This window comes from Micropterus salmoides, unplaced genomic scaffold (assembly GCF_014851395.1).
Source record: "Micropterus salmoides isolate LMB-PRFRI ecotype aquatic unplaced genomic scaffold, ASM1485139v1 Ms_hic_scaffold_20, whole genome shotgun sequence".
Lineage (NCBI taxonomy): Eukaryota > Metazoa > Chordata > Actinopteri > Centrarchiformes > Centrarchidae > Micropterus > Micropterus salmoides.
In genome coordinates this window covers 27,340,857-27,368,744 of record NW_024041151.1, presented here as the reverse complement: position 1 = coordinate 27,368,744, position 27,888 = coordinate 27,340,857, and the positions used below count along the sequence as shown (strand labels likewise).

At 41.1% G+C, this 27,888-nt stretch overlaps 1 protein-coding gene across 2 annotated transcripts in view; it reads right to left on the bottom strand.

Moving 5' to 3' along the window:
* vldlr (very low density lipoprotein receptor) overlaps positions 1-27,888 on the bottom strand; it is a 58,403-nt gene that overhangs the window by 3,915 nt on the left and 26,600 nt on the right. Inside the window, exons 4-17 of one of the 2 annotated variants that reach the window (XM_038733824.1) lie at positions 26,959-27,081; positions 25,616-25,821; positions 22,092-22,254; positions 21,410-21,532; positions 20,465-20,587; positions 18,595-18,714; positions 16,916-17,041; positions 15,556-15,727; positions 13,553-13,777; positions 13,331-13,449; positions 12,265-12,404; positions 9,956-10,097; positions 9,107-9,256; positions 1,790-1,849 (exon numbers count right to left, since the gene is read on the bottom strand). In XM_038733824.1, coding sequence (XP_038589752.1) covers positions 1,790-1,849; positions 9,107-9,256; positions 9,956-10,097; positions 12,265-12,404; positions 13,331-13,449; positions 13,553-13,777; positions 15,556-15,727; positions 16,916-17,041; positions 18,595-18,714; positions 20,465-20,587; positions 21,410-21,532; positions 22,092-22,254; positions 25,616-25,821; positions 26,959-27,081 — 1,992 coding nt within the window. The remainder of the gene's footprint in view (positions 1-1,789; positions 1,850-9,106; positions 9,257-9,955; positions 10,098-12,264; positions 12,405-13,330; positions 13,450-13,552; positions 13,778-15,555; positions 15,728-16,915; positions 17,042-18,594; positions 18,715-20,464; positions 20,588-21,409; positions 21,533-22,091; positions 22,255-25,615; positions 25,822-26,958; positions 27,082-27,888) is intronic. The other variant, XM_038733825.1, reaches the window with a different exon arrangement.

Below are 27,888 nucleotides of genomic sequence, written 5' to 3'. Positions count from 1 at the left end.
AACATTCCGCAGAAGGCCAGTCATTCTGTGTGGAATCAGAAAATAAAGATCATCTCGACCTTAGCTTACCAAGTGTATTCTTATCAAGACCACTGCATCAGTCAGTCGCCCAAACAGGAAGAGAGGAGAGCCAGCCAGACCTACTAGTTTTGGAGAGTCACAGGTTGTCACCTACTTTAGCTCAACAATGGATCCTAACATGACGCGGGAAAACCCATGTCATCATAATACCCTCAAAATTCCTTCATACTTCCTTCATTGACACCTAGTTATACATAAAAAACAAGGCTCTGGTTTTCTTCCTGTTATCAAATCCCATTCTGACTTTACTCTCTGGATTTGCCCTACAGGTTCAGGGGGAAATTGTAAAATGTTACGGACTATTTTCAGCAGGAGTAACATACATTTGGTGCTTCCAGCAGCAGGACTGTGTATGTGGGATTGAGTCAATTTAGGGAAACTTCCTTGTTTCTGCCACTAGGTGCTGCTCCTGGGCTGTGGCTGCAGACCAACATCTGCTTGTGCAGGGTTTAATACTTAAGTGTGGTTTATTGTCCAGATTATCTTCCTCACCAGCTAACTCTACAGTAACTAAGGAGGAATATATATATAATAAATGCTCAACACCCTGTGCAGATGCATCCACAGAACAGCATCACATGTGCAGCAGGAGAAAGTAAGCAGACAGCTTTTACTTACATTCCAGCTCTAAACAAAATCAAGGGTCAGCCAAACTGAATAAAAGTCATGAGAACGTGCTGTAATTAGAAACACACTGGGACTCATCAGCAAACGTTGTCTGTGCTCCCTGTGCTGCTGATTAGGGTCCCTGTTTTTTTTTTTTTTTTTAATGCGAAACACATTCACCAGCTGCATTTTTCAGAGGATTAGGACAAAGTGAGTGAGCAAACACTTCATTCAAGCTCAAGTTCACCAATCACATTTGAAAGCTTGAGATGTTTACACAAGACTGAACCATGTGGCCAAATCCACACAATCCAAGACAGACGCAAAAGCACATATATAGGTTACTGAAAAGAGAAAAAAATATAAACGAAATGCTGGATCACTAGACAAAGAAGTTCTTCAGAGCTAGTTTGATCACAGCACAAAGCCTGTGTTCATTTGATCTGTGAATAGATTAAATGGATTCTGATTAAATCCAATGAGAGACACATAGAAAGCAACAAACATTTGTGCAGTGAGTTCAAGGAAACAAATCTCAGAAAGCACAACAACACACTAGTGTGGGTAAACAAATTCTAAATATAATCTGCTATTGGAAAACACAACGGCACGAGTAAAGCAAGACTTAACAGCCCCAGCTTTTGAACCAGAGTTAGAAGCGATGCTGAAGACATTATGTACCCAAACGTTGATTTATGAATAAAAAGACTTTGGGATTAAGCAGAGTGTGCAGCTGCCCCCCCCCCACACACACAAACAAACTTCACTGGCAATATTAGTCAAATTCACTCACATGACATTTCAAAACATCCATATGGCACCGTGGACACAAGGAGTAATTTTACCATTTAATTTGGGTAGTAGATTAACAAAAAGGCTGATTCAATGTTACATGGGGCAAAGACAAAGTCAAATAAACTGCAACTGCGGCTCCAGCCAAAAGACAAAATTGATGCCATCCAGTTTAACAATTAAAATGGTAAAAAACACCTCCTGAATCCACGGTAAGGGATGAGAACAGTCATTGTGAATTTTGAACAAAGCCCAACATGCTTTAAAGCGAGTCAACATCCCAGAGACAGGCAGCAACTGATGGTTTTACCTGGGGGTGGCTGTATTAGAGCTTTCCCATCATCCTTTGAGGGACCTTTGGTAGAAGTGTCTGTCACAGAGAGAGCCAAGAGTCATGCTTTCAAAAACATCAAAACAAAACATCAGGCCACAGAAGTCGTCCTATTTTTAAACTGTACGTATGCAAGTAGGCCTTTGAAAATAGACCACATCTCAGGAGGCTAAACTAGTAAATAAACACTCGATAGATGAAACCAGCAAGAAAGAAACAAGCCATCACCAAGCTAAGATACAAGACAGTCATAACGCCATCTACAATGTACACAGCAGCAGCGTTCCATCTTTAACATAAAGACAATTCATGTGGTTTTCCTGTTTTCGTGAAACAGTCAACATTTAAAGCAAGATGCACACAAAAGCTGGGAAAAGGAGGGGACTTCATTTAGAAGCAATTTAACAGGTTTAAAGCTACATTATGCCCAGTAAACAGCATTGATCAGGCCGTCCCTATGAGCATCTGTACAACCAGGACAGACAGCTGCAGCAACAATAAAATCGTTACAGGCTGATCAATACAGCCTTGATTCGCAGAGGCAGCAGAGTGTCGCTGTGCTACTGTAAAGTCACAGGGCTGTTAGGTCTGCTGTGTAGGAGTTAGAAATGAATGCATATCATGCTTACTGCCAAACAAACGTTAAGCACAGTCAAACCTTTCAAAGCCTCTATTTACAGCACACAGTACTGATTGATTTATTTTTAAATCAAACAGAAAAGACAATTTTTCTTACCAGTTAATTTTTGTTGTACTTAAATGATTATGTTTGTTAATTTTATATGCACATTAACAAGAGCACCTGAGCCCATCATGTAAATACAGGCAAATTTGAACTGAAAAGGAGCACATAACACAGACAAATAGGGAAACACGATGTAACCATAACCGCATTAAGAGTAAGCCACCCATATAGCATTGCACAGCTATAAGATTGTTGGATGGATGGACGAACGACGACAGAAAAACACAGTGTGTGTTGGGCTAGATCTACACTACTACATTTTGGTTTAAGAACAGGTGTTAAAACAAATACTTAAATTGCGTAAAGTGCTTGTCATTGTCTAGCAGTGTCTGAAACTGCCTTTGTAACAGCAGATAAAAACAGGTTGTCCGAAACTAACGATGTGTCAATTGCGCCCACTGCACACACAGATTGGCCAGGTGTGCGGCGGGGATAATGAAGGCAGTGTTCTTTTCTCTCAAGTCCCTCCCCCCAATTCTTCACACAACCACTTTCTTTTCTAACTGCCAACAAGTGTGTGGTGTTATCAGAATGTGTGCAATTCATCACAGACTGGGAGGCAGTGAGATGGAGCAAGGAGGAGGTGATGATGACAGGCTTTTTGTCCTGTAATTGAGTTTGGCAAAAGCTTTCTGGTGAGAAACGCTGCAAAGCTGTTTACAATAAAAACTTCACAGAATACCTTCAGAAGTGCTGACGGGTAAATCTAAAACAGTAAGAGATTGGAGAGGATTTGTATTTGACTATCATATCTGACTTGAATTGAGCTTGAAAAACATTAACAGAGCCCAACCCTAAATGTAAAACTGACTAATGATGATGGATAGCTTAGGAAACAAACTGTGGAACTAAGTGGTGCCCCAATAGAGTCTGAAAATCCCTGAAACATCCTCTATTTCAGCCTAAGATTGTTCAGCCTGAAGGAAAACACTCCCCAGTTGCCTCATAAAGGAGGCTATGTGAATCCCTCAGTGGTAGTTTCAGGTTCAACCATGAAGTGAAGAGCGTTGCTTATTACTTTCTTTCACTAACAAGATTAGAGCCGGTCAAAGCTGCAACCACACAACGCTCTACAGTTGCTATTCGTTTCAGCTGCAAGGGCTGTAAAATGGGATAAATATGTTAGCTGGAGGTTTAGTAAAGAGCAACGAAGCCTTTGGCTACAGTCCTACTCGGAGGAAGGTGGAGGAGCATTCAGCAGAATGACAGGCACCCCTCTTTGACCCCTCCCACACTTTTAAATAGTACCAGAAACACAGACCGGCGTGTAAACACAGCTGTAGAAACACACATGCGAACAAAGACACTCACAAGGCAACAGACAAAGACTCAGAGGCACACACTGACACACAAACAAATTTACATGGATTCACAGCCTGGAACTGCATGCAGCACTCTCACACGCACTCACTCTGCAGGAATAAAGACTCAAGCTGCATGAAATTGTGCAGAGAAGAAAAACAGCGCGCGCACGCACACACAGGGTGGTACATTCAGTTTTCACAGCGGCTGTAAAGAGCCTGGAGGCAGCTCCAGATTCCCAAACAACCCATCAGGTGGTGAGTCAGGCTGCAGGGACCTTCGCAATATGAAGGCCATTACATTTCTGCAGACCAGGCAGGCAGTAAAAGCTGCTACCGAGCTGGTGCAGAGTTCATCTCATCCTGCTGTATGATCTTCTGGTTCCACACCTCTTTACTGCCACCCACATCTTTGAATTTTGCTGTGGTTCAAACAGAACCGGTGAAATAAGTGGAATTATAAACTAAAAGGTGCCCATAAGCTTCAAATACCAAACCCTCTGCACCTGCCGGGCTCTGACAATTTCTGTAACTTTCAGAAACTGACAGTGACAACCCTGCTCACTTCACACAGAGGTGGGAAAGAAATACTCTCTCCAGCTCCGTTTTTCTACCAATGTCACATTTCATACAGACAACCAAGTTCAATACCACAATATATTAAAGGAGAGACTGTCCAAAAAAGTGCGAGTCTCACCCCTCTCTGGAAGGCGGGGTGGAAAAGCTCCCTCATACTGTGGCCGTTTGGAACAGGTGTAAGAACGATTGCCTTGAGATGTGGTCAGACGACGCGCTGTATGAGTAATGTCGAGGATAAATATCTTAATCCTGGTTTTAGGTGGTCTAACCCCATGCATGTTTTGCCAAACAGCATGACCCTCCGAAAGCATTCCAAAAAATTTAATTTCACATAAGTTTCTAAAGCTGGTCTGAGCAAAAGTAAACATTTAGTCCTTTGCATAAACTATTGTATGTCTGCATTGGGCAATCACAGCCATATTTATATTTCTTTTCCAATGTCTTTTTACCCAGTGTGTACAGGTTTTACTTGTTAGCCATTGTTAAAGACCAATGTGTCACTTTGTGAAGGACAACAGTATGACACCTCGTGAGATTTTATTAGGATAAACTAGAGCATCAGTTAACTCTGGTGCTCTACTCTCTACTTCCGTAATTCAACAAGGTACAGTTACCTGCTGGCAAATAAATCAGTCCAAAATTTAAATCAATATTTGGACTGATTATTTAGTTAAATGTAATTGGGACAGCACTACTGGCCAAAACCGTGAATTTAGCGATGATACTTTGAATGCCAGACATTCCAGTAGCTGTGATGACTAGGAAAATCAGCCACAGGTTGTAACTAATTTAAAGGATATTTTAAGTATCATGTAAACCGGCAAATCTGAAATATAGACACCCAAAAATTCCAATTTCACCAATTTACCATATGCATGCAAACACATTTGAATTAGATACAAATTGAGAAGTCCTGCAGAAAAATGTCACAGAGGAGGACAGGCCTGGGAAAACAGTTCTCATGTGGAAATAGACTTCTCTTCTTTACGCTCCTAAGATAACTGAAGAGGCTAACTAGGCAGACTTTCATTCAGGAGGACGGTGGTGCAGAGAGTTGTCGGGGATGTTCCAGTACTTTATATACACTAGTGTCTCGGTCTACAGTTTCAGAGTCCAATTAGGAGTGTATGTGCACCGAATTCAGCTGTCAGGTTCCTCCGACGCTGCTTCAGTTTGAAAAGACTAATCTGTGGGAGTGCAGAAAAGAGCTGGATGGCTCTAGACAAAAACAACTGGGGTAGAGAAGATCAGAGAGAGGACAGTGTTTTCTAGCAACCTTTTACCAGCAAAGTACTAGACTGATGGAGAGCAGGGCTGCAGTTTAAGTTAAAAAAAAAAAAAAAAAAAAGCATTAATCCAACATTGGAAGGAATATGATCAAAGCACTATGTTATTTGCCATTTTGACCTGAGCGTAATTTCTTTCCTTGTTATCAACTACACATTAGAAAGCAAAATATTTAGTTTTTAGTACCACGTAGTGAATCAGAAACCAACTTCATATAAAGTCAGCAGCGAGGAGTGGATGCAAGGCTGAGCTGCTCTTTACTAAACCTCCAGTTTACATATTTATCCCATTTTACAGCCCTTGCAGCTGAATTGAAAAAGTCTAAACTTAAAACATGATTTGCACTCCTGAAGCTGTCTGACTTCATAAGGGGGAAAAAAAAAAAAATACAAAAAATGTGCGAACCTGAAGGAATATAACCAGAGAATTTGGGTTCCTGGTAAGTTTGAGAGCAAATGACATGTGGAGTTCTCCCCAAGGGTCCATTCTCAAGTCTTTTCTGTTCAACGTATGACGCCAACTAGCTCAGATTATGTAAAAACAACATGACCATAATTATGCAGTAGATATTTACATTATAATATCACCAAGTTTCCATGCCATCTTTGTGCTTCTGTGACACTAACCAGGGACTGCAAGTTCCCTTCAAATCAGTCACGCATAGCCAGACCTATCTCCACAGCACTCAACTTTACAAGCCCTCAGGGCAGAGTGGATGCTGCAATGACCCACTATCACCTCTCGAGATACAAGTGGGTGACTAGCTGGTTTGCATTGCTAACTTCAGTATATAGCTTGGCAAGGCAATACATGCTTTCCACATGACGTCCCAGCAGTTTTTTTCCTTCACATTCTGTTAAATTTGTTAGTTCAGTTTTTGAATGTTTTAAACAAAAATTCTGGCCAAATCAAACTCACGGTTCAGATCATACTGTGGTTTTGAGTCAGATAATTTTTGATAAGCAAAAAAAAAAAAAAATAATAAAGTGTTACTATGGCTCTGATAAATTCAGCGGTCTTTTCAGTCACATCCCAATCATGAGTCCACAAAACTGAAGTCAGCCTAGACCAGAACACAATAGGAAAAAAATTAAACTCACAGTGCTGAACCCCCCCCCCCCCAATGAGAAGGAGGACCAACCTCAGGAAGCTACGCAATTCAGCTGTCAGGATGAGATGACAAAGACACTTGCAAACAGAGGTAGGAGACAGAGCTGCAGCTGAGATGTGAAAGAGGACTGTGTTGAGACTTGCCAAGAGACACTGGAAAAACTGGATCACAACACCAACTGACTCAGTTACTGTTCAGCTGTCAGACTACTAACACAAACAGACAGCTGGGTTTGTGGCTGGCATGGATACAGATAGAAGACAAGACTCAGAGGGAACACACTTGCACTAAGGAAACATGCTTAAGAAGCACAGGAAAAAGGGAGGGAGTGAAAGTAGGTCCTCTTTATGCTTTCGAAACCAGTCTAGAATTAGATTGAATTAATTCACTTACTTACAATTGTTTGTTTTGGGAGATCCATGGAGGCCCAGCTCCCTTTAGCCTTTGTTTAATGAATTATTTAAGAAGAGGCATATTTGAGACTAGCAGCACAGTAAAAAGATGAAGCAGAGAGGAATGCACATGATCGCCTTTGTGTGAACAGTATTTGAAAAACATTAACACAATGAGCAGCTACAGGTTTACCATTTGTTTAGTGCTATAACCTGTTCCATTTTGTGCACCAGCGCAGTTTGTACTCTCTCATTACCAACACTTTCCCATTCACACTGGCCTGAAGGCATCAAAAGGCACTTTGAAAATCAGTCAGCTGGGGGCCACATGATGCACCATCTCCACCAACCTCCCGCCTCTTGGGCCAATTATTATTTCTGACCGATTGAACCATAGTTTGAGTGAATTTTAGTGGGAAACATGTCTGGTGCTGAAGGAAAGTCATTTGTGACAAACTCAGAACACACGCAGAAGCGCAAACATCACATGGCCAGCTCTGTGGTTAGCATGGATGATGGTGACCGTGTGTCATTTGAAGAAAACGTTGCTAGCTTTATATCCCAGAATATTACAGAAAAGATTAACACCCTGGGCAGACTTTGTAGTAACCGCAGTGAAGACACCATAGAGAATAACAAACATCTGAGGGTGTAGACCGCACAAATTCTCTGGAGGGCAGGGTTGCAGTTGAGCAAAGACCTTAACCAATCTGAGCAGAGGACGGCAAAAACAGGAGTCGCAGAGACAAAACCTAAGAGTCAGTCTGAAGGTGTAGAAGAGTGGCAGGGAATGAGATTTTTTCCAAAAGCTGGCTTCCTGACACTTTGGGACTGAAGACCATAGGAGGAACTATTAAGATTGACAGACCGCACAGAGCCCTCAGGCTGCCAAAGAAAAACTAACAGGACAAATAATTCTTGCCCTTTCATTTATCTGCGTTGTGTTAGTGACAACCTATCAGCGTCCACATGTTTTACAAACTGTAAATAACGAGTGAACTTAAAAATGATTTCACCGAATGTTAAGAGCATCAACTAAGCCAACAAATGGCAGAAAATCCTGTACTTCCAAGAAATCCCCCTTTCAGATCTGATTTCCCATCCCATCTAATTTTACATCGACCCTACTTTAAACGTGGCCAATCTGTCATTTTGAAGAAAGATAAACCTGCGTATGGCTCAGACCTCAGTCAATTCAATCAATCTATTAATGCAATCCTGACAGTTTTCAGTGATTTTAGTACCATATCTTGCTACAAGCAATCACTAAACTTCCTTGTTTTTGCACAATTCTGGATTAAATTGTTTAAACTTCAACTTTTTCACCACCACTGACAGGGTTTCCTTGATTCTGAATGATTTTGTTCCCATTTATCTTCTGACAATTCTTTCACCGCATTACTTTGCCATCTCTCTGACAACAGGTCACATTTAATCATGCTTCATTGCAATTTTGGTGATGCAACTTCAGGAGAAATTAGGAGTGTTTGGTTTGATGCAAGAGATCTCTACACTACCGTGGCAGAATAGTTACGAGTGAAGTATGAATCAATATTAATATAATTGTGCAGCCTCACAATTTCCATGCAGGATTTCAACTTATAACAGACAAAAGTGTCTAACTTAAAAGCTCTAGGGCTTATTAGTAGCATTCACTAAGCAGATCACAAATGACAGCACTGTGTTTGACAGATTGTTGTTAGCAATTTGCAGATAGATTTGAGAGTCCTACAATTATGGCATTTGTTTCGTGTCCAAAAGAAAAAAAATGAGGCCAATTTAAGCTTGCATGTCGCAAATTTGTGCTCTAGGTTTGAGCATAAACATGAATGAAATGGCAAAAAAAAAATTCAGTTTCACCACTTTGGTGCTGTGACTCACCGGGTCTGCAGCGTAAGCCATCAGCAGCCAGCTCCTGTCCCTCTGGACACACACATGTGTATTTGGGGGAGTGTTTGTTGATTTGCGGTGCAGGCAGACACATGTAGCTACAGCCTCCATTTTCACCTTTCTCTGTGCACCAGTTAGTTCCTGCACACAAGAGTCAAGAATAGAACAACTACCCATTAAAGCCACATTAAGCGATGTTTAATCATAACAAATTTAGTGCTAGAGCAGCTGATCCCACTGACAATCAAGCTGCGGTATAGAAATCATTCATGATTGAATGATGAATCGCTGGAAGGGGCTGATCTCACATGTCAAACCATGAAACGTCTTCACCGACCTCTGCTTGATTTGTCAGAACATGTATATGGTGTTTGACCAAAAACAGCTGAACTTTCAAGTTCAACTGAGAAAACTCCAAATGGCTATGACCATGTGACTGACAGCTAGTAAAGCAGGCAAAATGGTTTTGTTGAAAAGCAACATGCTGGTTTGTTGGTATTGATTATTGGTTCCTTCTTTCCATAACTGTTAAGATTTATGTCTAGTAGACCTGCGCCAGTTATGGCTGCATGATTACAGCCAAAATACTACTTATCATTAGTACTACCAGCACCTGAATCATGTGTAATTACAGTAATTTTTGATTAACTTCCTCTTAATTAACCGTCATTAACTCATTGCAGCAGCTACTGTATAAAAGAAAAAAAGTCTTCATCAGCCCTGAGCTTGAGGTGGCTGTGATGTCAGTGAGCCTACAGAAGTAGGACAAGATTTTCCAGCTCAATAACCATTAATGGCTGTTCCTTCTGCCCACCCCCCCACCCTCTAGCAGGTTCTTACCTGACAACTGGATTAGCTCATGGTAAACTATGATGTCCTGGGGGTCATTCAGGTTACTGGCCAGCGTCACCACGTCAGAGCCGGTGAACTTGTTTGCTCCGTAGATAGCTTCATTTTCACCATCTGTCCAGAAGACTCGATCCTGGAGGGGTGGGGAGACAGAAAACAGCTCATTTTTCTACTAATAGCTCAAAGCTGTCTCGATATAAGAAAACCGACATGGCCGAAGCACAGAACGTTACTACTTGATTTATTACTTTTATATGTTGGGAGATATGGCAGAGGGAGGCAGAGATCAGCTGCGAGTGGTATGAAAATGCACCCAGTATTTTGAGAGGAGACATCTGGACACATTTCAAATTTTATGAACTTACTAGGAAGCAGGAACTGGACACTGTGTGTAAATAAGTATTTGTAAAATGAAATACTTTGGTAATGCATCAAATTTGAGGAACCCATGCTAGTAGTTTTCACCCTGAGCTAACATCTCAAACCATAAATAATACAGCAAGCTCAGCTAATCAGAATTGAAGAGGCAAAATCAATTTTGCTGTCTAGCTCTGAGAGAGCTTTATGTACCGAGGTGGGTCACACAGATACTGGTACAACTTTTTAATAATAGACTGCTGTAGTCTGATTTTTGAAAGCACTTTCTAAATAAAAAGGAGTTCGGGTTTATTTGACTTCTTGTATTAATTGATGAAAACGTAGCCATGCGCAGTAATATATTGAGCATGCTATACATCGAGATGAATCAAGAATCGTTGTGCATTGGAATTGTTGACAGGTGAATCGTAATCAAACTGGTGAAACCAGTGAAGGTTCACACCTAATAAATACTGTGCACATTGTCAGTGGAGAGATTCTACATCACATTCAACCGTCTATGTGGTGTGCACTGCAGTGTTCAGACATGAGCTCTACTTTAAGCACAGTGTCTGCATTTGAATAAATGTGTCATCTGTGAGTCGGTCAGCAGTTGCATGAGTGGGTGTAGGCACGAGAGAAGCAAGAGCACCACATGTCCATGATTCTATGATTCAAAAAGATTACATGTGAAACACACTGTACTGATATACAGCAGATATTCTTAGTGCTTAACATTAGCGCGCGCACACACACACTGTGGCTTTCAGACATAAGATGTGATCCATCAAATATACCTGCTTTCTGTGAGTTACTCACTAGAATGCAAATTCCAAGCTCTTCTGAATGTTTTATAGATGTGATGCAGAGTAAAAGTGTGGACTTGAGTTTTCGTGCATCCTTTACTTATTTTTGAAGTGGAAAATGACAATGAAGGGATGCACCATGTTAACATGTGACTGAAACATACTACACGCACATTTCCAACAACCTACATGGCTGGTCTTGTCAGCCAGCACATATTGGACAATTGAGTAAGTGCAACTCCATGAACGACATCTACACTATTATTAGAGTTTCAGTAGCATTTCACACTGGTCCAGGACAGCCCTGATCTCAGACTCTCAATATTTGGCATTTTGACATAGTCAGCTGATACCTGCTCAAGAGGCCAATAAACAAAAACTGTGTGCAGACACAATGTCAGCGCTCCACCTTGTGAGTTTTGGGAAGGTGGTGAAAAAGTTAATTTCGAGCACTTAATTTCCCCCTAGTCACCATTATCTTTTCTATTAAATTTCTCCCATCCTAAAATGACAGCTAAAATGAAAGCATTGCAGGCTAGCGTTATATATTGTTATACTGCAGAGAATAATGCAGCTGAATGACGTCACTTCTGACAAACGTAACTCTACTCTGCCTTAAACACCAGTCATGTTCTGAAATCTACAGCAGAACCCAATTTGTTTTTCTCTTTCATAAAGTAATAAATAAAATTAAAATAAAAAAATCCAGTGTATATTAGATTGTACTCTGCATGGAATAATGGAGTTATACATGACTTGTCTTTGTTTTGATATCAGCATTAAATAAATATCGCCCATCAGCCACCCTGCTCTCTAAATATCTGCATTGGCCATTGAAAAACTCACATTGGTCGAGCAATAAGCAGTTTTGTTTGTTATTTTCACATAGTTGACATTGACCGTCTGGATTTGTAAAAATGAAATAAATATAATTTTAATGATGACAGACATCAGGCGACAAACAATTATACAATCCTTAAGACCACACATTTTATCTCCAGGATGCACCAACCGATCCAGACTGCAAGGGATTCTGTCCAACATGTTAAAATCAGTCAAAACGTGTGTTTCACCCATTCCTTTCAAACAGAATGTGCTGTTTTGTTTCCCATATACTCTTCAGATAAGCAGTAGTACCTCAAAAACAGTGAGAGCGAAAGGATGAGCCAGGTAGTCTTGAGACTGGAGTACTTTCTTCCTGTTGTCTCCGTTCAGGTCGACGCTACAGAGCATGTGCAGTTTAGAGTCGACCCAGTACAACCTGCCTTTGATCAGATCTGGGGGTGGGGAGGGGGGGGTGAAGCGTATGAAGAAACAGGAGAAGGTGAGAAATGAAAGAGGGAGAGAGAAAAAAATTAGCAAGGATAAATCGATAGCTTTTCCACAGTGTGGGTGATAGAAGTACAGGAAGAGAAAGCAAGAACAAAGGAGAACATCTCATTATCTGATCTGGTCAGGCGTTAGAAAGTAGGGACAACATTTATCAGATCTCAGACAGTTATTTCATTAATGTATTCCTGGAGTGAAGTTATTTTAATAGGGATTTACTGATCACTCGGCGGGATTCATTCTTTTCAACTTAGTCATTAGATGTAACTCTTGAAGTGGAAAAGTGAAAATGCTTCAAGATGTACATAAAAACAAGGAATGACTTCATGTCAAAGGTTACTTTGGAGTATCTGAAACATAGTATTTGAACGGTAATAAAAACAAAATGTGATGGCAGATGAAATTGAAGCACTAATAGGAGATGAACTGCCAGCTGAAGGAAAAGAGCTGAAAGGAGTGTACGTGCAAGTACACTAACAAGTTGCTCATGAAATTACCGTTTTTGGTAAACCTGCTTCAGTGACTAGAGTGAAAAATGGCCTCAAATCACTGCAGCTTCATCACATTCTGGTCATTTTTCATAATCCGTGGGCACCAAAATTTGTCACTGGGAATCTCTTCAGGGGTATTCAGAGGGACTGACACCAAAACATGACATTTACATTGACGTCAGAAATATTTTCTGCCGTTTGCTCTTATTTGAGAAGACAACGAAAGCATCCCAGCAGCTATTTAATAGTGGTAATTGTTTTAGGGAGGATTTTCCTTCTGATTTGAAGGATAAGCAGCAAAGAATAATATGCAGTGATGATGTGGACATGATGTAGATGACTCATTGCTTCTTCAGAGTGTGTGCGCGTGTGTTCTTTCCTACCCAGGGTGATTCCATTAGGCCACTGAATGTCCGTCGCCACCAGAACCTGCCTGTCCACTCCGTTCATACCGGATTTCTCAATCTTGGCCGGCTCGCCCCAATCAGACCAGTACAGAAACCTACAGGACCAACACACATGTATATAAAAACACTGGGTGGGTGGTAAATGTACATTGTAAGTTGGAGGTTCGCGCCAAACATCAAAACAAGCTTTCCACCTACCCAGACAGTGGATCCACCGCAATGGATGCTGGTTCTTTGAGGCCTCTGTTGAACAAAACTTTCTGCTTGGTTCCATTGAAGTTGGCTACAGAAATGGTTTTGGTGCCGAGATCAGACCAATACAAGTTCTTATAGATCCAGTCCACGGCGATTCCCACTGGAGTCTGGACATTGTCTATAACTTTGTTGTGGGTGCCGATGTCCCCTCGTTTGTCCAGCAAAGTGCTGCAAGGAAGAAGAACAGAGACAACGTAACAAACTGGAAGATTTAAATCAGGGATCGGCAAATAAGTCTGGCATATTTTGTAGGCACAAGAGAAGTGATTATGTGAGTAATTTTTGCTGTCATGACTGAGATCTGTTTCAGCACCAGCCGCTATGTTTGTTTTTTGCCACTATTAAAGCAATCTGGCTACGGGCCAGATATTTTTGCTGGCCCAGCTTTGGCCCGCGTATTGCCAACCACTGATTTAAATCATCTACTGAGAGTACACCAAGTAAAACATCAGTCAGTTGAATGGCCACATAGCCACATTAAAATAGGGGGAATTGAGACCATTTTCCACAAAACAATGTGGGGCAGAGTACTAATCTTGTCTCAAAAAGTTTCAAAGTCCGATATATCCAAAATGGCGATTCACAGAAGTTCCTGAAGATTTCAATCAGATATGGATGCCTCACTTCAGCCAGGTTTGTCATTCAGGGTAATTAAACCCAAACGTGAGCTTAAAATGCTTAGACACCTTAGTTTAGCATATTAGCATGCTGACCTTTGCTAATTAGCACTACATACACAGTACAGCTGAGGCTAATGGGAATGTCAGTTTTGCAGGTATTCAAAAATTTGACCTGATGATGGCGCTAGATGGAAAGTCAGAGTAGGGCTGCTCTACTATGGCAAAAATCCTAATCATGATTATTTTGGTCAATACTGAGATCACGATTTAACACGATTACTCACCGTCTTAGGAAACATGTATTTATTGAATTTTGACTATTTTTAAAATGATATATGCATTACCCCAAAAATCACAAATAGTTCATGAAATATGACATAGTAATCCAATATTATTAACTTTAAACAGCACCTTAGAGCGCAAGAGGATGACGGCAACACAGCGTTTCCTCTGGATTGACTGTTTTGGGGGTGGATGGGTAGACAAAGTGTGTGGGCTTAGCAGGTGATCGAGTTGACAACTTGTTACCTTCCATAACGCTAAAATTCAACTGTGGTGTTCTGTCGGGAGACGCGGTGACTTAAACCAGCGTTAAAGTATAAATAATGTGTCATTTGTTCAATTATGAATAGAGGAAAAGTGCACAAGCTGCAAGGCAAATTCATGCAGCGTAAAATGCCGTAGGCTTTAGCTAATAATTGGGACTTGTAAGTTATAGCAGTTATAACCCGTCATCTTGGCTCAGCTGAACTAAGCTTGCCACAGTTTGGCTGAGCGCGACATAGATGTGTGTACTAAATTTCATAGCAGTCCATCTAAAAAGGGAGACATTTCACAAGATGAATGAAAACCTGACCTGCTGGTAGTGCTAAAGGAAAAGTCCGCGGGATCAAAGACACCAGGGTGTATCCCCCGAGCGCCATGCACTTCTGTACCAAATGTCATGTCAAGACCTTACTTTGAACAGTACTTGGATATTTCTGTGAAAGCCAAAACCCAATGGTGGCGCTAGATGAGAAGTCACTAGGAATCATCCTCTGGGGACAATGAAAGTCTGCACAAAATTTCATCTCAGTTCATCCAGTACTAGGAAGAAAGTTGTGGACCAACTGGCTGTACATTTCCATCCCTAGAGCCATGCTGCTAGCATTGGTAAACATGATATCATTAGGATTAATGATGTGGGGACCAGAAACGTGCGTCCCAAATATTATAATAATCCATCTAACAGTTATATTTCACTCAGAAGCATGAAAAGCAACACAATAAGCTCAAAAAAGTCACATTTAATTCAGTGTGGCTGTTTGGTATTCATGCGTAAACTACCTATAAATGGCCTTCTGGCCCAGGTCAGCCCAGAAGATCATCTGCTGGTTAAAGTCTGCATCCAGAGCCACTGCGTTTCTCTGCTGCTCCACAATCTGAGTGTACTCCTTCCTCTCCAGCCCCAGGCGACGGATGTCACGGCGGTTTGTGAAAATCAGGCAGGGCTCTTTACCTGAGGACAGGAAACGCATACACACAACTCATCTGTACAAGATGTGGCTCACATTGCTCTGTTCCACTTGCTGGAGATGTTCAAACGTTGTAGGCCTGATGAGTCTAACCACTTGTTTAAACATTTAATAAGACCATTGATCAAAGTGTGTGGGCTCCTTCTTTCACCCAGAATCTGTCTGAACAGAACAACCAAATTACTAATTTGTTAGTAGTATATTACCGGACAATAAAAACAAAAAAAAAGGTCCAAATTAGTCAGATTTTTAAAGACAATTATGTTCTAAATAAGCGTTTATATAATCTGATGACAAATCATTTGGTGGGGGGGAAGAAGCTAAAGGATACAGTGATTGTCTTTTTACTACAGAAATACTCAAACAGCATGTGATCACTAGACCAGAGGATGACATCAGATTCTCACTGACAAAGAGCGAGTGTGTTATTGTTCACTTCACTCAGTAACTTACTCACATTTCGATTTTAAAAGCTGGTTTTAAGATTGAAACCATTATAATCTAATTGTCAGGTTAAAAAGTTCAGTGGTTCTCAAACTGTCAGGTAGGTTTCTAGATAAACTGAGCATTTTTCTCCATTACTCAAAATGATTTTGCCTATGCAGATCTGCTTAAAGAAATACTTAATTCACATTTTTACAACCTAGAAATAATTTATGTGTGTTATTTAAATGAGTCATAAATTAGGTCAGAGTGTGCTCTCAGTGAGAGTATCCAAGAAAAGAGGTAGATTCAGAAAGTCTGGTTTGTTCTTTTCAAGAACAGCCTATTTGGAAAAAACCACTGCATGCATTGCCAGAGAGTAAATTAAGCGAATTATAAAGTACGACGACCCATAATTTTCCAGGACTTGTTCATGACTGGAAGGCTGCGTTATACACTCTGACTGCTTTAGTTTCAGACAGGGGAGGTTACTGAACTGGTAACTAATACAGCCCTGTGACCATGCAGTTGAATCAGCACCTCTTTCAGACAGACAGGAGTCTGGTGAGGAGTGGTGCGCTGCAGTGCCTCTGAATCAAAGAAATATAACCATATAATTCTACTCTAGTTTGAGAGTTTTGAGCAGAAGTATAAGAGCCTGAACTAAAAAAAGAAAACAATTTGGTGTCATAGTTCACTGTGGTGAGCGGCTGTTGTGTTTCAGTCTGTATTTCCAGCTGTTGACTCACCAACAGCCTTGCAGACGCCGGTGGTTGGATCCATCTGGTAGCCGTTGTGGCATTCGCACTTGTACCCTCCCTTCAGGTTGATGCAGATCTGACTGCAGATGCCGGGATTCAGACACTCATTGATGTCTGCACACAGAGAGGGAAGCCAAGAGACAAGGGAGGAATGAGGGAGAAAACAGAGGAAATGCAGCTGTTTAATTAATCAAGTCTGCTGAAAGCTTCAATTTGGGTAGTCAGACTTTGCACACAGCTCTAATACAAACAAAAAACGACTGAAAACCTGTCTACACTGTTTTAATGAAATTATACTTTGCTTTTTTTGAAAACAATTGCTTTTCCAAGACATTCCCTTGATTCCTTTTGCGTACACTGATGCTTGGGATTCACAAAATGATTAAACCCAACCATAATTGCTGTTGATGTTTTGCCAGAACGCTCTTGAGCAAAAAGCTGCTCTCATCAGAATGAAATGTAAATATACAAATGTTTTCAGGAGTTTAGTGGTTAATTTACTCTTGGGAGTAGATTAAGCGCCTCTGTGCAACCAGTGGGGTTCATTCCAGATGGGATTATGCACATTTCCCAATATCCATAGCCACGTTTCAGGCAAAGATTGGCTCAATAACAAAACTGTGTCGGATCAGTGCCTGCTGAACATCGAAAAAATAAATAAATAACACAACCAATCACGTTACACACTGAACCCTTCAAAAGGCCAGAAGTGCACAATAAGAACATGTTCCAGTTGTAAGTCACAACACCAGCATTCAGTATGTCTGACCCAGCCTATTGGATTAGTGGATTAGTGATTTCTAACAAAGACAAAAATACTAACACTTCTTCAGCCTGACAGTCTCTCCAGTCTTGATGTTTTCTTTTTGAACCATGCCGAAAAAAACCAAAAAAAACCCAACTTGCCAAGGACACTCTGATTTAGGATTAATTTTGAGGGCTACAAGAGCCAACGTTTCTGTCTGATCTACTTTTAAAACAATTGGGGTTTATTGCTGTCAGGAAACAAAAGCATGTTAGTGAAGAACAATGAGTTGGTGTTTTCTTTCCTGGAAAGCAAACAAAATATATAATGGCATCACAATCTTAAATGTGTGGGAATTTTGCCAGTGTTCAGCTAAACGGACTAAGCTGGCTTCACTAAATCACATGCAATTATCAAAGTCAAAATTATTTCCTATGCATCTGAGCAAACCGTGAAGTATGACTGATGTAAGGAGATTTTTCTGTATCTGCTGCCAAGTCAGATTTCGGTGTCCACATTTCCCCTTTCCGTTTCTGCAGACTCGTCATAATCGTCAAAACTTGAAGCTGAAGTCTTCATGGGTCTGCTCAGTTCCTACTAACTGAGGCAAGACCAGAGCACCCAATTATATTCAGTTTAATTGGGTATGGTTCCTGTTCTTTTGCTGGCTGAGTCAATAAGTACTCAAACAGAACCAAGTGGACTCTCCATCAGCTCTGAACATGTGGTGCTTCTTCAACAGCAGGGGGATAAATGCTTTTTTTGATGCAAATGGAAAGTGAAATGCGAAGTGAAGAAAAAATTCCTCAGGTCCATATTCAATTGTCCCAAAATGATGCCTGAAAACGGCTTCATCCATCGGTCAGGTTGATGATTGATGCTACCTTAAAAACACAACAATGCTAATGTCAAGGTCACCTACCTCCGCAGGTCTTGTGATCTATGAGCTGAAGTCCAGGAGTGCAGTCACACTCAAAGCCAATCACCATGTCTTTGCAGATGTGAGAGCAGCCGCCGTTGTTCAGGAGACACTCGTTTAGATCTGAAGCACAAGAAGGGAGACAGGGCTTTGTTGTAGCTATACATTTAAAAAAAAAAAAAAAGTGAAAGCAAGACTCAACTTGTAGATGCCATTTTAAATAGTAACCCTGATCCACTCACTGTCCGTTAAAAGCTATTCAATGCAACAGTGTTTGTTTCACCATGTTAGTAGTTACCAAAAGTGTCAACAACCCACAGAGTGACATGACCGCGATATTATTCAGTGTCGTTAAGATAGCACTAGCAACCAGATTACTCCATTTTGTGTTGATGAAAGTTAGCTTGCTGTTAGCCTCCAAATATCTGAGCTCGCTGAGAATGAGCCCATACACGCTGTGACAGGAAACTCTTTTCGGCCATATAAGTGATCTCATTCGTCATTATAAAAAGCTCATGACCATAAGTAAGACATCTGTCCCTGGTATGCATGTACAACAAAAAAAGTCAGCTTGAATCTGCACTTTGAGGACATCTGTGAGGACAATCTGTTAAAATAATGATTCTCTTGCATATTGTTATAACATACACACAGTTTAGTGTTAAACAAGTAAAGACCTTTCACTTTTGACAAGTTGGCAGCGAGTTCTTTGATTTATTGGAAAATTTACAAAGATGTAGTGTTTCACTCTGTACCGCATACTAAAAACTTCTACTCAAATTAAAACTGAGAAGAAGTTCCCTTCTCTCAAATTCAACAAATCAGGCAGTGTTGTCGTTCATTATATTGATCATTTATATCATATGCCAATCTTTCTGTGACACAATTCAGAATCAAAATGTTTAGTATTCTGGTTTAGTATTGTAGAAAGCATGATCACTTCTGGCAGAGTTCTTTGATCCGTCAAAGAGAATTATTTAGAAGCACTATTCGCTCTCACGCTCAACTGCGGGATGCATTAAAGCTGCATGAGGTAGGATTTACGTAAAAATCCACATGTCATGTAGTTTTACTGGTTTTGCCCAATTTAAAAACGCTCTTCTCTCAGCTGTGGACACTTTCCAGCACACAGCAAAAGACATCTGAACTTAGTGAAAAGCAATTTGTCTCCTGGAAACTCAAGTTCAAATATTTCTACTTCAAACAGTTTTGTGTCGCTGACATTTAGACCTGCCAGCTGAGCTACAAGACAAACACACTGCGGGCTGATCACAGCTCAAAGATTATTCATGTTTACACAGATTCTAGTGCAAATATGCAAAATGTAATATAAATATACAAAAAAAACATTCACATTCTGAATTATCTTCGTGTTCTGCCATTCAGTTGGGAGGCAACTGAGGTTGTAGATGACAACTTCAAACACACAACTCTGCAGCCCTTCAGTTATTTCCTCATTTATACTGGCGCGAGTGAATATCCTAATTAATTTACTGTGCTCAGAAAACAGCCACCAGTTGGGATGTCAGGCACAGCAGTACTAAACCTGGCAACAGCACTGTGACTGCAAGACTCCAGGAAGCGGCACAGAGTTTGTGCTTGCCAAAGAATAGTTCCAGCACATATAGCAGGCAAATTGGGGGGGGGCTGTGTTATAAATCAACACCAATACGGTATTGCGCTTAGAATATAGCCACAAAACAGCCAACATTAGCGCATTTTCCACATAAACTGAATATAACAATATCTACAAGAACAGCTAAATATAAGTGCATTTTGTCTACTTCACACAGAGTAGACCAATCTCTCTAGGAGTCTCCTTGTTCTCATGGACAAATAAGCACTAGCTAGATTTTGTTCCCTTTTTACTTACTGCATTCCTTAATTGGTTCGTCGCTCCAGTCGGGACAGTCTCGGGCCTTGTTGCACACTTTGCTCATCTCGATACACTCCCCGCTGCGACACTTGAACTTCTCTGGCCCGTTACACTGAGTCACTGTGGAGACAAATTATTTTACATCATATGGCCGCAATTCTTTTGCTTTTTCCATTTAATACAATATTTTAACGCAAAGAAACGAGTGTAGTAGCATCGATAGTCTCTCTCAAAAGGAATTATTTGCCTTTGTTGAAAACAAGTGCATTCCTAAAAATGTCCACGAAGTACTCCTTTATGGTTGACAGATTCATTAAAAGCTTCACAACTTTGTAACTTGGGCAAGTGAGACAGCAGACCATCTGCAGGCTTCAGTGTGTGAGAACACAAGATACTGTAGCTAAGAACGACATCATTAGGGTCTCAGCTTGGCCAACATGGATTCAGTTTTGGAGAAATTTCATAAACCGACAGTTGAAGCTCTTCTCAGTTCTTCAAGGTTCTTCTCATCCTTTAGTTTGGTTTTAAAATTCAGCTCTCTGAGGACTTCAGTTTTTAACCGTGACACCAGTCTCTCTTTCAGCAGTCTGACAGACGTATCACTCTGTGTTCTCAAAGCCATGTTTTATGCTACTACAGCAAAGATAAAGAAACTCAAGGCAACAAGATAACGGGAGTATTTTTTTGTTTTGTGCATTTATCTTCTAGATGAGCACACAGGCAAAACAACGCATTAGGACAACCCGAGGCGGATTGTGATGTTTTCTTTGCAAAGACACGTCGGGAAAATGCGTAAAGGCAGCTTCTGAACCTCAGGTTGAATCTAAACACAAACCCATACAGCCAAAGAAAAAAAGAAAACAATGCTTCTTCACCTGACAAAGCCCTCACGATAATTAAAAAACAGTCAATTGTAAAGCTGCACACGCAGGAAGCACATACTGTTTTTGCAGCTGACTTCGTCTGATCCGTCGGCACAGTCTCTGAGGCCGTTACACTGTCTGCTGCCCAGGATACAGTTTCCATCATCACATTTGAACTGATCGGGTCCACAGGTGCGCACAGCTGCCAGGGACAGACACACAAACATCTGAGTTACACGTGAAAGCAGTGCTGAAACAATTCATCAATTGATCGACAGAAAATTCAATCAACAGCATTTTTAATATTTGTTATTTGCTTCTCTGGTTTATGTCATTGTAAATTGAATATGTCTGGGTTCTGGGAGTTTGTAATTATATTGACGATTGTATCTTTCATACTGCATGGATCCATTTAGAGATAACTGGACACATGGAATACCAAAGACAGATCATCAAGTAATTGATGTCAAATTATTGGTATGAGAGTGGAGCACATTACAGATTTTCCTAAATGAAACCTTTCATATTCCACCTTCAATACAGCCCTGGAAACTTGCTTGTGTCAAACATCACTGGCTCATTCACACATAATTCACATCTTGGCAATCTTAAGTATTATCCCTAAATGGAAGAACCTATACTAAAAATTATAAAGAACGGTTTAAAAATTACAAATCAGGCCTCTGTGCTAATGAAAAGTATGTGGTCATGCTAAAAGTCCTTGATTTTTAATGTGATGAAGACTGCTGCTCTGTACATACGACAGTTTGCTTCGTCGCTGCCATCCTTGCAGTCGGGGTCTCCATCACACCTCCACTTCTTGTGAATACACTCTCCTGAGCGGCACTGCATCTCACTGGACGAACATTTGGCCGGCGGCGTCGGGTGACGGCCGCAACGAGACGGAGACTCATCTGACTGGTCCTGCAGAGAATGGAGAGACCAGATGTTTCAGACAGAAAGAAGCCTGAAAACTATGATTAAGGTCGCTCTTTTCTTTTGATGGGGAAAGACATGCTTTTGGTAATTAAAGATAATATCATGTAAATGAGAATGTCAGTGATCCACTGTGTTCTTGCCACCATTCAATTTGTGAAAGCTTTTCCATTTACTCTTCCTTCGCTGTCATCATGTAGCCATTTCCTCGCAGGGAGCCTGCAATTTAACTGAAGACTTTTAAAGACCAGTTAGAATGAAACAACAATTTTAAATGCAGAAAGTGTGCGATGTTTTGATCTGGTATGGCCATCCGACTGAAGAGAAATTTGTGTGACAGAAGATAAACATATATACTGTAAATACACATACCAAGACTCATTGTTACCAGAACCTCACTAGTTTAGACGTACAGTCATTAATAAGGTGAGTGGCTGATCAACAAGTTCAAGCGTCATGGTTACTGTGCGCATTAGCTTTATGGCTAGCATGAGCCACTTGGCATTATAGCACATTGTCGTAAGCCAGATCGATTTTGAAATATATCAATAAATTTGGTCTGTATTGGATAACTGTGGTAACCACATTTGAAACATGTAATTCATGAATAATTATGTTGTGGGACAGAAAACGGCTGAGTATAATTGTGACATTTTATGATTTACACCTGCTGCAGGTGTAACCATTTATTAGTTATTTAAGAGTTATGTTGCAACTCATCTCCGGGGTGCAAACGCTCTTATTTTAGTAATGCATAAATTACAACTTAGTAATGTAAATTATAACTAGGTTTAAACTTACACACATCAGGTGCAACAGGCTGCAGGAAGCAGTTGTGTGGACACCAGTCAAGTGACATGGACTCAAGTCTGACTCGAGTCACAGAAATGATAACTTTTGACTCAACTTGACAAAATCAAAGAGGACTTGCAACTCGACTTTGACGCCAATGGCTCGTGACATCACTTAGACTTGAGCCTTTTGACTCGAGCAGATTTGACACTCCCCAAGGCCCAAATATAAGTTGATATAAAAGCGCATCAACATTAAATTAATCTCAATTACTTTGGCTACCACCAAGGGTGCAAACTACAGAGGAGCCAGGGACAGACATAAACTCTAAAATATTGACAGTATCCTTTTTTGCCATTAATTTATATATCATTATGGGTCTTGCATAAAAACAGGAGAGTCTGGCTTCCTCCAGCCAGAGGGAACAATCACCGGCCGTCCGAAGCGCGATCTCCTGTCCCTGGCTCTCTAAGCTCCAGGCCCCACTCCCTCTCCGGTACTGCCAATGGGTTGTGTAGTACGAGGGCACGCTGTGAACAGTTCGTGATCTGGCTGGATGAATGAACGCATAATCCATGCACAACAGCTGGGGGCTCTCCGCACAACTTTCTAAATTCCTCCATCTCACGGAGAAAAGAAAGGTCATGTGGAAACAGTGTAGAGAGACTGCCGCAGCTGTTGCATCAAGCCTAATTGGAGCAAAATGGCTACATATAGTAATAATAAAATAATGACAAACAGTGCCTGATATTTTCACATTCAGCCCCAGCTATGGTACAGTTTGCGCACTGCTTCCACCAATTATAAAAACAAGTTAAGATAAAACGACCCTTTCCTTTACAGCTGAGGCTCTCATCCCTCCCTAAAGCCCAAACTCCCTCTCAGCAGCTGTGATGTTTAATTCAGCTCAAGCCAACATGACTGGGGGTTATAACTGCTATAACTTCATATTTAACAATAGCCGCCAACTTCAGGCTATTAGGCGGGTATAGTTAATGGATGAATGGATTTTTATTCTAAACCAGGTGGGTTCAGTGATTCTTTACCTGTGCTGTCGGTGCTTGTAAAATATACACTGTCTGCGTCTTATAACGTCATAGCGATCTATAGTTTTCTCACCGTCACTTTAAGTCATTGCATCTCCTGACAAAACACCAGTTGCATTTCAGCGTTCTGTAATGTAACTTCGTCAACTCGAATTAAGTGATCCTTGTAGACATTTGGGAAACCGGGCCTCCGACAAGAATGACTTATCAGGGCAAGCCACAAACAGAGCTACACAGTCCACAAACTGGAAGGTCAGTGGTTCGATCCCCGGTCTGCATGTCAAAGTGTCCAGACACTGAAACCCAAATTGTTCCCAGTGGCTGTGCCATCTGCGTAGGAATGTGTATGTATGAAAGTGTCAACACATTTCATTGAGACCATCTATGGACTTTTTTAATTACTAGATTTGTAATAATTTCAAGACTTTTCCAGGCTTTGCACAGCCAGCCACCTACAGAGAAGAGTGAACATCTTAAAGACATCATCCCCATTTGACAGACAGGTGATCTGGGGGATGTGCAGCACAGACATGACACTGCAGAGAGCTTTTAGGACTCAGATCTCACAGATGATTACCACTTCAATTAGAATTAAAACTGGGCAATCAGACAGAATGGGATCAACAGGAGCAGCAGGATGAGTTTCACACACTTTCATCATCTCAGAAAGTCACTGACTCATGTGGGAGCAGATTAATGGAGTGTGAGAATGTGTGTGTGTGTGTGTGTTTGTGTGTGTTTGTGTGTGTGCCTGAAGCTCCATAACTATTTAACGCTGACGAAGGACTGGCCGGGTGTGAGAGCACAGAGAGGGAATAACAATGACCTTCTCAATGAACGCAGAGTTTTAAATATTTGTGGGTGTGAGCGCTTGCATCAGTTTCTTTTTTCCTGCGTGGCCGTCACAGTGATAACCACACAGCCAATTAACAGGTACACCCACTTGCCGACTCAGTGGAACTTGTTCTACCGTGTATGAAAAAACGTGTTAGGAGTGTTAAAGTCTGTGTCTGTGTGAGCGTGCATGTGTGCCAGGTCACCAACCACAGGGTGTTGTGAAAATTGAACTTGCAGAACCGGTGTGTGGGTACGTGCATATGTGTTTGCCCTGGAATATTATACGGGTCAGTTCATTAGTGTGAAACAATACACTGAGAAAATGAGACCGTGTGCGTGTGTGTGTGTGCTGCCTGTATAAAAGTATTGTGATAAAAATCCTGACCAGAGAGAGATTGTAAAATTTTATCTACAGACTATGTTGCTATAGCAACTGGCAGCACTGGTAGAAGCAGCAGCAGCACCCGGTAGCTCCTTCCAACTTAACTATCTGTGTTTTTCCGGCTTAACTGCCAAAACACGTATAACCTTAGACAGAAATACAGTCATTAGAAAAGGAAGGCGGGGTTTTTGGATTAAAGAGCACCTGACCCCGATCCACCAGCCAGATCAATTGGACCAGACATTGCAGTGCATGTATGTGTGCGCGGCACTTGATTGTATTTCTCTCCTACCTGGCAGTCGACATCGTCGTCGCACACCCAGCTTGCCGGGATGCACGAGCTGCCACACTGGAACTCACTGGGACCGCAGGAGGACGGAGCGCACTCTACCTCGTCGGAGCCGTCGCCACAGTCGTCCTCGCCGTTGCACACAAAGTTCCGGGAGATGCAGCGGCCGCTGGCGCACGTGAACTCGTTTGGAGCACAGGTGATGTTACCTGAAGACATTTAGGAGGAAGGGAAGAGAATATGAGAAAGGTGTGGGAGGGTTAACAGCTTTGTTGCCAAAAACATGATTTACTTACATCAAGCACAAGGTTAACAAGACATTTTACAACCTAACTTTAAGGGGGCTTTCACACCTGAAAGTCCACACCAAGGTTCGAACCAAAGTTCATATTTTGATACATTCGGTTAGTGTTGGTTTTACACTGCAATTCTGCGACCGCACTAAAGGACTTTACATGACACATGCATCCTTTCGTTATCCATGTGGGCTGCGTCTCCCTATACTTGACAATAATTTGTTTATTAAAAACAGTTCCGTGTATCAGTGTCTTTGACAAGAATGAATAAAAAAAAGGTACATATTTGCCAGGAAAGGAGGAGAAGACAGCAAGCGATACTTCTGCACCTCAGTTTCAGGAGAAACCAAAGATGTATGTGGCAGTGTGCTTCTATAGTGGCCGTCTGAAAAGATGATCCGTCACGGGAGATGTATAATTGTGTCCTTATTTCAATGCATTTCTCCGTGCATTTGTTTGTTTCCATGTCAACCGCCAAACTTCCTGTAAATAGTCTGAAAGTCCGAACCATCCAAAAAAATGCTTTCACACTAGAAACGAACAATGGTCACATGCAATTTTGGTTCAGACCAAACTGAAAAGCCTGAAGGTCTGGACCAAACGAGGTAGGTGTGAAAGCCTGACTGTATTAGCAATTTCAAGAAATAATCGTAAAATCTAGAAGTCAAAGAGTATCTTGACCATATCACAGGCCTTCAAGGATATAAATAAATATTAACTAGGCATAAAATCCAACTCAGCCTGGCATCCAGGTCCTCTGAAACACCTAGAGTAGGCCGTGGACGCATAGAACATGGACAATTAAGAGATATGCTGCCTGTGGTTCAAATCACATCTTTCAGCTAAAATGTAATTAGTCCCTACATCCCTTCCATGTGAATGTGTGCATGTTTTCTTTCACCTAGTTGTATGTACATAATAGCTAAATGTTTATATTTACCTTTGAAGTGCCTGTTTTTAGCTGCATTTCTAAATACATTTAGAGCAAGAAAAAAAAAAAAAAAAAAAGTCAAAAAAACGTGTACACATAGGATTCTGATGTCCACCTACCACAGTTGACCTCGTCCTCTCCATTATCACAGTCCTTCTCTCCGTCACATTTCCAGAAGATGGGGATACACTGAGTGGATCCCGCTCCGCAACTGAACTCGTTCACACGGCACGTCCTCATGTCTGCATGGGGGAAAAAAAAAAAAAAAAACCCCACCAACAATGTTTTGATTCATTTTGATTCCATTTCCTTTGATTCATACCAGTGTTTTGTGCATTTGAGTAGCTCTGTGTAGAAAACTCAATCACTGGTGCTTTGGGGAAAAGGAAATTTAAATTTAAGAGACACTACTTATTCTTACCTATACAAGATCAGGTTTGGGATTTTCGGTTTACATGTGATTAAGAAACATACCTTAGGGTTGAAACTGGCGATGCTCACGCAGAAATATACAAAGAAATTTAATGAAGCACCATGTTCAAGTGTTATCATGTATGTTGTCACAGCTGCAGGGGCCCTACATGTTGCCTTGAGTGAATTTCCCGCATGACAGCAGGGCCAACAACAAGGACACAGCATAAATGGACTGTTGAAATGGTGAACAGCTTTTGGCAGATTAATGGTCATGTTGAGCTACAAGTTACCAGTCATAAGACCGACATTTTACTGTGGTGTCATGGTGAACATAAATATTGTGTCAGGATTATCACTTCTCAATGTCCAGACAGTCAGAAAACAGAGCCATTACATAATTCAGTCTGTGGGATCATCAGCAGCTGAGGTCTGGAAAAATCTTTATGTAACACTGTTGTGATTTCTTTCAAGTCAATAGGGTAAATATATTTTCTCCTGATATTTAAGTTCAACTGAATAGCAGAGAAAAACACAGTGTTATCTGGTATTATGTTACAAGTGCGGACACTGGATACTATACAAGCAAGGACCAGGTAAAACAACAGTGAATACGCCAGCGCACGTCATTCAGTACC